At 40.0% G+C, this 15,632-nt stretch overlaps 1 protein-coding gene across 1 annotated transcript in view; it reads left to right on the plus strand.

Moving 5' to 3' along the window:
* The first annotated feature begins 12,640 nt into the window (after positions 1 to 12,640).
* Positions 12,641 to 15,632, plus strand: part of pcp4b (Purkinje cell protein 4b) — a 40,731-nt gene continuing 37,739 nt past the window's right edge. Inside the window, exon 1 of the mRNA XM_023961741.2 lies at positions 12,641 to 12,869. Coding sequence (XP_023817509.1) covers positions 12,861 to 12,869 — 9 coding nt within the window. The 5' untranslated portion in view covers positions 12,641 to 12,860. The remainder of the gene's footprint in view (positions 12,870 to 15,632) is intronic.

Genomic DNA, 15,632 nt, shown 5'->3' on the forward strand with positions numbered 1-15,632 from the left:
TTTTCTTCCATTTAAAAATCTTGCCCACACTGCCCTGTTTTATCTAGAGCCTAAAGTTTTAATTATTTATGGACATTCTTTTCTGTCTTTTCGCTGAAAACCAGCAGAGATGTTGACTTTCCACACATGCTTCTAACTTTTAGAGCTGGCTTATAATACATTAAAAGTAAAAGTAAAGTAAAATGATATTGATAAATTATGTGTTTTAAAATAAATGATAGAGTGAGGTGGAAAAGGATGATTCGCTGTGGCGACCCCTGATGGGAAAAGCCGAAAGAGAAAGAAGATGTGTTTTAAAATAAATGCATGCGTATTGACAAAATCTTTACGTGATTGTATTTATATAGAAATGTATCTTCAACAACGCTGCGGTTCCACAGAATGACCATACGTCATTGCAGTGGGAGGTCTGAGGACAGTATAAGGACGGGTTAAACCTTTTTTCTCTTTGCTATAAATGCATTTTTACAATAAGATGACATTTATCAGTTTTTTCAGACAGTTCATGTAATGTAAATCCTTATTGGTCTGATGAACATTGGATGGGTATATAGATAGAAAAAAGGATAAATAAAGTTGAAAAATTGATAAAAAAGGTCAAAAGAATTAAAAAAACACTAAAAATATGTATCCATATATGTAAATATATGTGGATATAACGGCATTGATAGCCACTCCAGTTTTCTTTCACGCTTATCTCCCAAAATTGGTATCATGAAGTCGGTTGGATGGTTTGCGACTCCAAAAATGTTGCTCAAAGATCCAGTCAGAATTTGTATCCAATAAAGTCATCAGGGACATGAAGGAAACAAAGGACTTCTGGCTGGATAGAAATGAAGCATCATGTCTGTTTTGTAATTTGCTCCCGAGCTGATGTCTTTCTCTTTCAGGGCTGCACTTTGCTCTTTCACTGTTTCATATCTCCAGCTTTTCTCTTTCCCAGCTGAACCATAAACAGTGTGAGACAATATCATTGTACACATCTTCTCTTTTATGCCCATTGTGTTGAGCAAATTTCTTTTAATGTGAAAAGCTTCTGGAGCAAAACTTATTTTTTTTGGTCAAAACAAAAATTATCTCCTGAAAAACTTCTGTAAAAAGTGAATGTTTGTTTCTCTTTGCAAGCTGACGGATGACTGTCTGATTCTACCTGACATTGTCAGACTCACAGTTTTGAGTTTCTTTGTTGTTGTGTAACTGTGGAATCCACAAAGACGTGTCCGCTCGGTTATTCTTGTCTCTGAATCTTACTGCTCTATATTTAAAGCAAGCATCACTAAACGGGTTCCTGGTAATTGGACAGCTCTTCCAAGATTCTTGACATGGAAAAAATCTATTCTGGTGATGTGGAAAATGACTGTTTTGCTGATTATGAAATCTCTTTTAGAAACTTTCATGCAAGTCTTGTGCAGTATAATGATCAACATGTTACATCAGATTTAATTTGGGCTCTCCCTGTAAGAAAGTATCCCCATCTGTGTCTCCCTTACAACTAAAGTCAGTCAGTCTCAAATTAAAAAAAAAACACTTTAAGTCCCTTTGATCACCTGTTGCTCTATCAAAGTGTTCTCAGTGGTCTTTAATTATGATTATGCCGTTTTTAGTCAAAGTCAAATAATCTCTGTTTTTTTCTAAGACAGTTTCTGCAGAGTGGCAGGAGATCATTAGAAATTCACCTCTGAGTTGTGGGCGGGGCTGTGCAGAGCAACCACACACCCCCTTCTCGTCACCATTAATGGAGCGCTCAGTTTACACTCTCTCCTGCTAACTTACAGCCCCTCTCACCCTCAACTTAAAATAGCTGGGGCAACAAAAATGGCGAGCAATATTGAAGCTATCCAGCCGTACAGTTTTGAGCCAGATGCCAGCTCCAACAAGGAAAACAAAGACGCCCATGGATCTGGTCGTCTGCAAGTGGATGCATCAGAATGGAGTGGAGCAGGGACCTTGTGTTCAGCCCAGCATATTTTTTGTCACGATAAGCTCTTTTTCAAAAAAAATTTTTTCGTCTGCACCTGATTCACAACAATATGAATAAAGAAATACTCAGACATGCAATTTGGGGCTTCATTTTTCGTTATAGATGTTGTCAATCATCAGAAAAATGCCACAAGAAAATGTTGAAAACACCAAAAAAAACACAACAGTCATTGGAGTGGGTCTGTAACCATTGTGCTATCCTAGGCACTTTAACTCTGTGCTCTGTCTAGCTCTGTCTACCTTTTTTCTTCAATGATTTGTGATCTTCACTGGTGTCCATGGATTACATGAAATCTTTCCACCTTTATCCACCTTTGTCATGGTAGGAAGAACACGTCAATGTAAGGGTGGGGTCAACTAAGATAGCACAAGGGTTAAAAGCTCATCTCACTTCGATTACTAACATCTGGTAAAACTGTTGCAGATGGCAACACTGTTTTTATTTCAAATCTGTGGTCAATGTATGTGTTTGTTGCCTACAGGTTACAGGTTGTGTTGCATAATCCCATTTGACAGATGACTGTTTTCTTTTTTTCTTATTTGTCTCCGAGCTACAACACATAACATCACCACAAACCTTTCTTTTGTTTCTTTACTTTCATGTTTCCTCTTATTCTCTCAGCTTTCTGCAATTCTCACTGTGACATTACAATCAAAAGCCAATGCCATTGTCCCAGACTCACCATATATGATGAAAGGGATTGATTTACGATTTACTTAATGTGTTTCTATGATGGTGTTGCCAAACTCTACACCCCAATTCATCCAAATGTAGGTGCTGACAATGCACATTGATCTGGCTTAGCTCCACTTGTAATACAATTGGTATTGATCAGCTGCGGTGATGGGCCAAGACAAATTGAGTCCAGATGTCACCCGAAGACAGCTCGCACCTGAGACATCAAGTTGGAGGCTTCTACTCTATTTATTACTGTCTCTTTGTGTCAGGCGGACGCGGAACGAGTGCGTGGCATTTGGACGGACCGTCATGACTTTCATGTGATTGTCAGCCTCCCCAGTAATTGAACACTAGTGCTGTACAAGGCACTGTAAGACATCACAGATCAGTTTATGTGGTTGCTAGAATAGTAATCCCTAATCTTACATTATCACTGTCTCAGAATTGTAATGCATTACATAACTCCTGTATTACTTTGAAGTCACTTTCTTTGTAAAACATGTGAAGGAAGAACAATTAAAGAGGGATCAATGAATTTCATGGTTAGTGACGCGGTGGAAAGAATGACTGCTATTGATTTTTGTTCAAGGGAAATCACAGGACAAACAGTTGGAGGAGCAACAGTCAGCTTCAGTCAGTCTGCTCACACAAATGAAACTAAAGGCTTTCTGCTTTGACTAAATACAGAACCAGAGAATCAGGGGCCAAAACAAACAAACAACGCAGGTTAAAATGTGTGTCCACAGGAAAGGCAGTTAGTGGTGCACATCTACACTTTCCAATATCACATATCCTCTTTAGTATGAAAAAAAAGTTCAGTGTTATAGAATGAAAACAAAGATCTGCTCTCTGGCATTAAGGGCCCCTGTGGCGGTCCTGCTGGCCCTGGTCTGGGTGGTGGATGTGATTGACCGTCGGCTGGTTTTTCCTCTTTCTGCTATACAGTACAGGTGTTGGGAGTCCTGGCTACCACTGCTGCGACGGCGGGGGTCTAGGTGTGGGGATGACTGGGCACTCTCCCTCTTATTTTTTTTACATTCTATCAACCGCCTCAGTAGAACATAAACACTCACTCGAGCACAGGTGCTCGCTCACCTTTACACAAATAGTCCCCCTCTCTTCTTCTCTCCTCTTTTTCATGTCTGTTCCAACAAAAAATGATTACAAATATAATCAATGTAAATAAAGTTTAACCTAAATTACAAAAGGGGTTTATTCAAATATACATCTTGTGTGTCAGAAGATCCAGATCCCCCTGTTGTTACAGTTAAATTTGTCCAACACAAGAGGCCTTCAGCTCTCAGTTTGCTCAGCTGTTGGATAGGACAAGTTAAAGAAAAAAAATTAATGTTACTCTGTAAGGTTGCACACATCAGTACAATAACACGTCACGCGGAGAGTTACTGACAAGCTCAACAGCCAATCAGGACACAGAACTAATTGCACTGTAGAAAGAGAGAAAGAGAAAAAAAGCCTGCAAAGCTGCACTAAAATAAAATCATGAAACAGCGACTCTGCGAAAGGCAAGCCACGATATAGCGAGGGAACACTGTATGGCAGGGGTCGGGAACCTTTTTGGCCGAGAGAGCCATGAACACCACATTCTTTGAATGTAATTTTGAAAGAGCCATACAATATTTTAGCGTCCCTTTCCCACACTGAGGCAGCAACTCCTGAATCTCTCCCGCCAAGAGAGCTCCCCAAACTTTTTTAATTCCAGCAACAGCCCTCCTATTTCCCTTGTTTGGCCCATAGCTGAACCCCATTGGTCCAAACTAACTAACAACAGGCTGAGCCAAAGAACTGAGGGCCAATCAGCATTTCTGCTTGATGCGTTTAATGAACTCCGGAACTTAGAACGCAACCCAACAGCCACCCAGTCCAACTCAGTCCTCTACAACAGTGTTTTTCAACCTTTTTTGAGCCACGGCACACTTTAACCTTGACAAAAATCCCGCGGCACACCAGCACCCCCCCCCCCCCCCCCCCCCAAAAAAGCAGAAACTCATAGTCTGTTTTGATCTACAGCCCCCCCCCCCCGCCAATCTAACGTGCATTTTTGTGATAATTGTGGCAGAAAAAGCAGGAAGTTGCAGATGTTTTTTCTAAAAGATGTAATAAAAGTTAAGTTACATACAAACTGTATGTTCGTTGTGGTTTCAATCCGTGTAACAAGGACGACTCATTGTACGCTAAGGCGCTGTCCCTTTAAGCCAATGCATCATGGGAGATGTAGTGTGAATACGGCGAGAAAACGGCAGAAACACTTGCGTCTCTGAGTTTCATGGTTTTGTTCACTTGTTCCACGGTCTGATACCGGATTCTGTGGAAAGCTACACCACTAAAGACGAGCTTTAGCTGCTATTTTTGTTGGAAATTAGTGAGTTATGAGCTAAATTGGAACAAGGAAGTGAATACTTTAAACACTTCTGATTGGTCAGACTGATGACATGTGATTAAGCCTTCAAGAATGATTGGTGGAGTCGTGGAGACAGTAAAAGCTGCGGGACTTTTCCTTACACAGTTATAGCTGCATCTATTTCGCGGTGCCGTCATTCTTATCAAAATGTCTTTAATAGAATCAGTTAAACACAAAGAAATAAGTATTTTATGATCTTTCATATTCCTAACTACTCAGTGTTTTATCAGGACCTGTTTGGATGAACAAAGAGCTGATTTCCTGGAGATGGTTAATGTTTTTAGATCAGTTAATGAGGGCAATTTTCCACGGCACACTTGACCATCTCCCACGGCACACTAGTGTGCCGCGGCACACTGGTTGAAAAACACTGCTCTACAACATGTTTAAAGTATAAGTTCAAGTGAATGTGTGCTTTTTATGTAATTTCAACACTTTTAAAGTACAATAAGTCTGTGGATTCTTTTTGATAACATTGTTATGCTGTTGCTAATAAATGATGAGTATTTCTCATGGTAGTTTTGCTGATGGCCTTGTCTGGTTGATTCGTGGTGAGTTTAAGCTTCATGCAGACGTAGAGACTTCCATCCGTTAAGCGTGATCGTAGGTTGGTCTGAATGTTCTTTAGATGTGAGAAGGACTGCTCACATGCAGACGTGGAGCCAAACACACACTCACACGCTGCAGTGTGTAAGGAGCGTGTTTTAAGTTTTTACAATCCGTGCGCGATTCCCCTTGCTGCCTGTGCCCACAGCCCCTCTCCCCCTTTCTTCCTCACACATACCGTTGCAGCAACTGCACGCTCTTTCTCACAGACGGGAGCGTGCATTTGCAGGCACTGCAAGTCACAGGTTTCAGGCTGTTACAAACTCTGTTATGTAACAGATAATAGTAAATTGATAGTGGTGCAGATTCTTTTTTCTCCAAGCACCGCTACTACTGCCTAAAGATTGTCATCAAAAGAGCCATATACGGCTTGCGAGCACTCAGTCCAGTTCTCATATACAGTCAACGGTCTGTGCAGAAGAAGATATCACCTGGTTGAAACTCATTATTATCAAAATGTTTGAGCTGCACTCTGGGTAATGTAGGCAATGCACCAATCCTATTAAACAAAGGTAAACACTTGAAACGATAATAAAAACAAGTCCCGTAAGCTGAGCAGGGATGTGCACAGAATTTTAGAGGGGCAGGGGCTAAAAGTTGGAAAAGGGCAGAAAAAACACTTTTTTCCTTTCTCACTAACAGAAATGTATTAATCTTAATACAAACAAAAAGAAAAAACAGAGGGCACGAGGGCAATTGTTCTTATGAAGCAACCCCTAGGGCCCTCTGAGTGCATGTGCCTGAAGCTGAGGGTTGGAGGCCACCTTTAAGTTGGAACTAGACGTTACTGTGATGTGCTCTGTGTGCATCAACTAAATGGCGTATACTTATATAGCGCCTTTCTTCCTACAAGGACAAAGCGCTTTACAGTCACAGACCCATTCACCCAGTCACACACACATTCACACACACAGTCACACACTGGTGGTTGCTCTGCTGCCAAACACAGGCGCCCGCCTACCACCAGAGGCAAGGTGGGGTTCAGTGTCTTGCCCAAGGACACTTCGACTCATGGGCGTGCAAGGCGGGAATCGAACCTGCAACCTTACGATCATGGGACGACCGCCCTACCGCTGCACCACGGCCGCCCCTTACAGCATCACAGTGAACATCTCATTAAGTGTTCCCTTTGACGTGAGCCGGCTGCATACTAATTAAAGCAGATAGGCTCTGTGGTTTTTTAGAAAGTGCCTGGCAGCTAGCTTTTATAATCACAATGAGAAGTGCTTTACCATGCAGGAACCGGCCCAGAGCAGTGGATGACATGTTGCTGAGAGACTGCAGATTAGTGGAACAGACACCAGCATAACATCTGACAGAAGCCCCATGGAGGAAGAGGAGGAGGAGGAGGATGAGGGGGGGTTGGAAATGACACCAAAATGAAGAGACAAGAGAAGTGTGGAAGAAGCAAGGAACAAGGGCTTTTGATCATGCGGTGGAGTCCAGGCAAAGCGAAGCTGTTGGGCTTTCCTCTGTGAGATTTCATTAAGCGGCTGTCTCTGGTAGCTGGGCTCACAGGATTAGATTAAGATGCCAGCCTCACTTTGAGGTACAAGGACAGCGTCTCCGGGCTGTTTTGACACCGTTGTTTGTTTAGAGTATAGGGACGTAAAAACACAAGCCACTGAGCCAGGGTCACCCATAAGAGTGCACAAGGCTGTAAAGCTCACTTTGACTATGTGTGGGACTAAATTACATTTTATAATGTTAAATGTCTACAAAAAAAGATTATTTTCTTTTTCCAATTATAAACCATACAAAATTGGTGGTTTAATATGGTATTTCCAGCAGATATAGCGTATTTTTAACCTAGTTCATTTGCCAATCACAGCATCTGCAACAGCAGGGCTTTTACCGTTTTCCTTGTGGCTGCGTTTTAATTTAAAGGTGAAAAATTGATATTCAGGGTAAAGACAACAGCTTAAGATGTGCAAAAAGGTTTTCCAAAGTAGGAAAGGAAAGGTAAAAATGTTCCTACTGCACACACAGCATGCTAGAAGAAATCTTTTGAACTTACTTTCGTCCAAAAGGTAACTTCAGTAGCGACATTTTAAAATTTCTGAAGAAAAAGGAGGTTTTTTTTTTTTTTTGTAAAACTGTGCAAATCAATTAAGAAATGACTCAACAGAAAGTTAGATGGATTAATTAATACTGAATAAGGTTAAATGTCAAATAAAATACATTTAAGTCCACAATATTGTTCTTACAGTTGGAAATAAAAATGAACCTGTTTGTGAATAAATACAAACAGAGACATATTGTTTTATTGTATCTCCTGCATATCAATGTGAATCAATGCAGAAGCATTTTAACTGGGACTTTAAATATTGATTAGGTCAGCATCATAAAGCAACAGAAACAAACACTTTCCAAAGCAGTGGGAGTCCTTATCTGACACCTGAAGAGGGGCCAGACTCTTGTTACCTCAGGATGCTTCCTTTGCAAAGAATCTTTCATTGGTTCAGTCAAAAGCAGGGTGGATCTTATTGTTCTCTCACAGTTCCACTCCAGTTAGCACATAAAAATATGCAAAGTATCTAAATCCTTTAATTTGAATCACAATGAAATGGTATTGCATAAGTGTGTTATGTGATTATGGCTAAAGTATTCCTTACATTTACATTCCTACCGTGTGTCAATATGATAATATTTCTTCAGTTGTAGCTTGTTTGGTCTGAACCATTCAGTTTTCTCACAATTCCCTCACCTTCTTAGTCAAAAAGTGGTTGAGACAAGATCCATGAACGAGCAAAATCTTGTTAATAGACATAAAATATTAGAAAATAAAAACAATTTAGCAAGAAGTATCGCTTGGAATCATAAATGATGATGTACTCCTGATGGATTCCTGGTAAAATCTGGAGGAAAAAATTGCCTCCGATTCACGAAAAGGATGAATGTACACAGTTCTTAACATCATTTCAAACACCCACAAAATGAAAATCCGTTGTTTAGATTTGACTGCATAAGGGAAGCTCTGTAACTCATAAGAGACCCAGAGAAATATTTTCGGAACTCCCTTGCTAATTTACCACATTGCCATACAACTGCAGAGTCGGAAAAGTAATTGGACCTAAACAAACATCCACTAGCAGCTTCCTTGTGGATGGAAATATTTTCTGAAGCAAACATTTGTGTGAATAAGATTGAAAGCCCACTCTTCATCATCATGTGTGTGAAGTGACGAGACCTTAATATCAAGCAGCAGTCCATTAAAAGGCTTCCTTACATGGAGTCCAACAGATCGCTTCTCTATGCAGGTTCAATCAGATTTTACAGTGTGCTTCACTATAAATGGTTTTTGCAGCGGCACAATGAGTGAGGACAAATTTGGACAGTTTTCTCATCAGTGTATCATATTTCTGGCTCTGTCTCCTAAAAAGCAGAATGACTGTGAATTATATTTTGGCTGAAGCTCCTGCTGGTCAGAGTATGTGCCCTGTGAAACTGTGAGCAGCCTTGCTGTCACACAAATGTTGGGAAAAACACTCTTATGGATGGGGAGGGGGCTCTTTTGTATTTAGGTCCTATTATCTGCTATTGAATGTAGAATCATGCAGCTTGATTTGCAGTAATTATAGGAGTGGGTTGCAACATTTTAATCAATCATTTTGCATTGCTTTTATAGTTGTTGCAGCAAGCAAATTGGGATTTATTGAAGCTTTATTGCAATTTTTGCACTAGTAGTTAGTTTTTACAAAGAAACTTTTCGCTTTTGTAGCTAAAATTAAAGCTACATGACTGGTGTGACAGCTGTATTGAGGTCTGTAAGTTTCTAAAGGTGTGACACACTCAAAAAAAAAAAGCTAAACTAAAAAAAATGTCAATCATTTTCATTTTTGTCTCAGTAAAAATGACACAGATATATTTGGATTATTCGTTCTAGTCCTTTTGTTTGTCACCATGCCTTGTGGAGCTCACTAAGATCACTCCTGCAAGTGAACCCGCTTGACTCAGATTGGTTTCTTCAATTCAACCTAGATAAAAGAAAAAGCACTGTGGTTGAAGGGCTTTTTAGGCTTTCCTTTAATAAAGCTGATCCTGTGTGGCCTTACCATTATTAAATTGGCTCAAACCAAAGACAAGCAGGGCGGCAGAACAGGCCTTTTCCATCTTTCTAGACTTTTTGTTTTAGCTTCTAAGACTTTAAACTTAAGGATCTTTAGTTTAGTTGATGTTTGCTGGGATGGACATCTCAGGGAGACATGTAGTGTGAATTTAAGCTAAACAGATGGTAGATTTGTAAGTAGCATAATGACGACACACGTTCCCAGCGGCTCCCTATTTTTGTGCCCTGATACTGGAATGTCCTCTACAAGTTACAAAGAACCATCTTTGATCCTCCATCCAATATTTGCACCCATTCTAGCATAAGTAAGTATTATTACTATTTCTTAATTTTACGATTACTTTGTTTTTCTCAGAAAAGTGTAGAGCCATCAGTATCCAGGAACATCTTAGTTCAGACTCTTTGCTGCTTAAATGCTCCTGTTACAGCAAAAGCAAAAAATGTTGTTCAATGTTTCACAGAGCAAAGAAGCTAACATAGAAACTTTAAACAAAGGCAAGTCAGAATTACATTCTAAAGTTTCTTTGCAGATGACATTAGCTTTTATGTTGGTTTTGTTTTTGTGTCACATGAATTCGTGCAGAACAGAGAACCGCCAACAAACGTGTCAAAAAGTGAAAAAATTCCAACGAACCTTTAGGATCAGACTTACAGTAAAAAAAAAAAAAACAGTAATTGTACTTTCCATCTTGAGCCCTGTGTGACGATGCAAAACTTTTAATATTCATCAACTCTCTTTAAGGGGTTTGTTCAAACTGGACACATTTGGTCCACTTAAAGTGAACCAGAGTTCATTTTTCTCGATAATTTGGAATAAATTTTCAGTCTGAAGAATACACCCATGTAGTCCCTAGTCCAGGGACCCTGGTCCTGGTCTGAGCTTTGGTTCAACTCAATTTAATTCCATTTTATTTATATAGCCCAATATTACAACAATAGTCATCTCAATGGGCTTCATACCGGTAATTGTATAATAAACATGAATTAGAAAGAACATAAAGTCATAGAATTCAATATGTATTGGCTAAACTAAACTAAACTGGGCCTCCCTGCCCTCAGACCCTCCTTGTAGTAAGGAAAAACTCCTAAAATAACTAACAAATGGATTGCAGAAAAAAAAGAAGAAACCTCAGGGGTGTCCACATAAAGGAGGGATCCTCCCCAGGACGGACAGGCGATGTACCTGAACTCTTAGAGAAGAAATAACTTATCTAACTCTACAACTACATGTTTAAATAGTTTAGCAGATGGGCTTCATCCAGTTGAAGTTGGAGGCCGTCTGGGGGCCTGAGACCAGCCAGAGGCAGGGTCCACAACCGAGTGTAGGAGTAGGAGCAGAGACGAAGTACACAGTCAGGTACAGGAGCACAGAAGAGCCAGTGGTAAGGTCCACAGCCAAGTACAGGAGCACGGAATCTGGACTAACTCCCACTCCCCTGGAGGGGAACGGGAGAAAGGGACAATACAAGAATAACACTGCACCCAACAGAAGCATGGAGAACTGAATGATAAATAGAGATTCTTCAGTCGGAATTCCTTGGAGCGGAACAACTGGACAAAATGGTCAGAATGTGGCAACTGATGAGCCGCGGACAAATGTAAAGCAACGACTGTCATGTTATCATAAGACAAAAAAAGAGTTCAACTCCTTACTTGTTAGAACATTTAACACAGCTGAAAACGCTTCGTACATGCTTTTCCGTGTCTCGTTACTCGGCACGCGCTGCTGTGACATCATCCTAAAAGCCACCTTTTCCTGGACACCTTTTCCTTGAACATTATTATGAAAGGAGAAAACAACATTGTACATATTTTTGTTTTTCAAATTCGTTATTCTGCTTTTAAACCTGACTTCACTTACTTATAAAGAAACGCTGTAAAGTACATTGGCTAAACTGTCATGCCACGACACCAACGAACTTCCAAAAGCCTCTGCGCCATCTTCTTCTTTTGCCGAAACAACATTTTTTCCTCCACACAACCTCTGGCAACATTTTGAAGGATTTTACAGCAGAAGAGAGACCCCGAGGTCATTTCCAGTACAAATTGGCTCGAGGTTGTCATGTGCTTTGACAGTAGATCCCAGATCAGGGTAGAGCAGAAGTGACACTTCCTTTGTTTTGTTCCAATCCAATTTATTTTTGTGTGTGGATTTTATTGTGTTTTATTTGGAGTTTGGTGAATGCCGCTGCTTGTTTAAGCTTCCTGTACAGGAACAGACTTTGAAAGTTAAAATAATTTAAAAACTGGATTTCTGACATTATTATCAAATGCACATGTGAACTAAAGTTATACAACAAGCAGCATCTACTGAAGTGTTCAGGAAAAATTTGAGTAGAATGAAATTAAATGGCTGTGTTACATAAAACTAAACATTAAATGGTGCATTCCTCACTGAGAAGAGGGAAAAATCCACAGTTGTTCCACTTTCAATTTGGTAAATTAAATAAACAGAAGCACAAAAGTTCTATTTCAATTATGCAATCAATTCAATCTGTTTGGAAACACAAAAAACAATTAGTCAATTATACCAGAAATAACTTTCACCAAGCACAATCAAATAAACATAGGAAATGTCAGGCACCCGCGCACTCCAGTAAAATAAAATGAATATAAAAATCAAATCCAGAGAGCTACTGTGGTCATATGAAAACCCTGCATCATCCCCCAGTAGAGAATCAAAGCTGGTTTTTACTGTGGAACAAATTTCATCTGAGCATCCTCCGGTAAAAATAACTCTACATGCTTTTATGAGACACCAATTTCTATTCATAACATGATGGCCGCTGCGCTCTATGCCTCCCAGTGCTCATATCAAGGAGTGGGTGTTCATCGTTGGCGGGGAGCTGCTGCGTTTGGCAGACCATCGTGAAAAAAGCCTTACGCAGCAGCGGCGCATGGACGCTTGGAGAAGTTGGGTGGCAACTTGGGGAACACGTTTGCCCACGGCGTTCCTATTGGTTTATAAGTGACGTGATGACACGGAGGAGTTGGTCTTCACACTTTATAAAGCTCCCGTGTCCGCGGCGAGCGGCTCTTTTACAGATCGCTGTGGCTGAAACTTCCCGCCGACAACCCACTGGAAACAAGCGACGCTGCTGTCCACCATGAGCGAGGTAGGATCACTTTATGGTTTTCAGTCAGGAGGCATGGACGTTTACGCACAGCCGCGTCGGGCATGGAGTGGAGTGGAACCGAGACGATCCATTTGAATCAGATGTTCCACAGCTGTGCGCGCAGAGGAAACACTGACTGAGTTCAGACAAAGGATTCACCACAAATATGACCAAAAATCAATCCTAAAGTGCTTTTTGGCGTCAATTTTTTTAATGCAGAGATCAGTTCAGGGAAAAAGCTCTGACTTGGTTTAAAGCGAATCCCTCCTGATGGAGTTGAGCTGAACGCACTAAGTGCAGCAGCGGCTGCATGTTTCTCCATCAGTGCATTGAAGGAGTTCAAACATCACAGGAGGTTCTTCTGCTTGAAGCGCAAAAGGGGTTTTCCCTTTGCGCACTCCCAATTTATCACAGTCACAGATGCTTGGCTCATTTGAAAGTGTAATAAGGGAAGATACTGGTTTTTTTTATGTAGAGTTCATATTCTCCTGAGTGGCATCACTTGTGTTTCTTTAAAAAAAAAAAGAGTAAAGCACTTTTTGGGGGTTTCACCTAATGCAAAAATATTTTTTTAGGTACCACATCTATTATTGTTTTCTTTTTTTTAAAGATGATTTCGAGGTGTTTGTAATTTTACTTTACATTTTTGGTCAGAGACAAGAACAAAGCCTTAAAACATATGTTTCAATATATATTCACGTTCATTTTATTTTGTATTCTTAAAGCTCATGGATGTCTATTTTTGTGTTTTACTGTTTTTAATGACAAAAATGATTTTAGATCTGTTGCTAGAGTAAATTGGAAGCATTTGCTGCTTTCAGTGTGATCTCAAGAACACATTGAAAGCTATTCAAAAAGATCTAGGCACACCACCACCATCGGCACCATCGGCTGAGTGTTTGAAGCCAACAGACCTACAAAAGGTCACTTCAGCAGTATTGTGTTGGGCTGTGCCTTATTTCCCTGCAAGCTGATTAGAACAAGTCATCCAGTGGCAAGCTTAATAAAATATGAATTAAGGCTGGACACAGTGCACAATCCATGACAGCTTTTGAACAGTTGAATCCATCAGGCAGCAGCAAAATCCCCTCAGCCTTTTTTTTTTTTTTTTTTTGCTATCGGAGTGCTGTTAAGGTAAAGGGAATATGTGTTTTTACAGCAGCTGGAGTTATGTTCCAAAGTGGGAGAATAAAGGAGACCAAAGTTATGGACGGATATTTGTGCTTAGGTTAGGATTTTATCAAGTTTTTTGTAAAGTGAAGAGGGTGTCAGCCACTGTGGAGAATGCATTCAGTCTCCAAGACGTCTTAAATGAGGCAGCGCGACTCAACATGTTCTTGAAGTGTAGCAGCAGTGAGCACTGCAGAGCTCCGCAACCACTTCACTCCTCCCACTTTATACCCTCATCAGCATAATCTTTTATCTTTTGGTCTTGATGCTTGGAGCAAATATAAGGAGTTTTTAGAGAAACAAAAATCCAGATTTTAAGGTTTGTAATAATCCTAATAGAGAAGATCTATCATGTCAGCCCCTTACACCATCTGGTATGGAGCAGCCAACCTATAGTCTTTAAAAACAACCACCCTGCTTGTTTTCTAGCCATATTTGACCTACCTCCCTTGAATCAGGTGTGTTCAGTCACTCAGAACCTGGAATTCCCCAATCCATTTAACTTGCAGCAGGTAGGGCAGAAGGCAGATTTTGAAATCTGATCTGCACACTAAAGCAAATAGGCAGTTTTAATGTTTTACACTAAGAGAAGTATTCCTGTTTACGGGAAGCCAAAGTTTAAACTTTCAAATGATTTTGGGATCTTAAAAATTCAAACAGGTTCAGTTCATAGTGAGAATCTCCCCATGACACATGAGATCACATTGAGGGCACAGCAAAAACATGGCACAGCTGGAATGGCATGGAATTGTGCCCAGCTGGACTGCCTGGTTAGTGGGAAGGCATTCATGCATTCAGCTGGCAAGTTAAAATACAAATAATTGCCAGGGACTGGTATATCCCCAAAAATCTGAATATGCCATAGAAGTTCAATAATTTGATCCTATTGGTTCGATAAGTGAAACACCAAAACCATATGAAATTTCTCAGCCTATTGCAAATCTTTGCAAAACACAATTAAAAACAATAAAAGCTTTGATAGGGAAAAATTGGCATCTTTCTTAAAAGACATTACAGTAATAGAATAATCTAAATCCAAGGCAAAATAAATAGATGAACTTGTTCCTCCGTGACAGATGACAAAATCTGCAATTGGGGTAAATACATTTTTATCCTGACTGTAGACAAGGTTGCCCCCCCCCTTCTGTTTGATATCAGAATATAGCAGTTAGAAATGATAATCAGAAATGAGCATAAAATTAATGGGTTGAACAGAAAAATTATTTAGGAATAAAGTTCGTTTTTTTTAAATTTAGAGTTAATGGGAAATTGCACCTTTAAAAACCAGCCCTGTGTGGTCATTGAAAGAACTGAAATGCTTGGTACTTCTGGGTTTGCTTCTCGATTTGATAAGTAGAGAAGAACATAAAAATCTCAATGTATGCAGATGACAATCAACTATATTTAAGCAAAATCTGCAACAACTATGCCGTGCCCAAAGGACCCAATTCAAGCATATAGATACTTTTCGGGCTATGAAGTAACCAGGTACCATTGAGACTGATTAAAACATGCCAGATATAACTAAAATGCAGAGTGGTTTTCATTGGCCATGAGATTTTTTCAAATATCTAGCCAATTGTACATCTCCCT

Source organism: Oryzias latipes, chromosome 13, assembly GCF_053564925.1.
Source record: "Oryzias latipes strain Hd-rR chromosome 13, Olatipes_Hd-rR_3.1".
Classification (NCBI taxonomy): Eukaryota; Metazoa; Chordata; class Actinopteri; order Beloniformes; family Adrianichthyidae; genus Oryzias; species Oryzias latipes.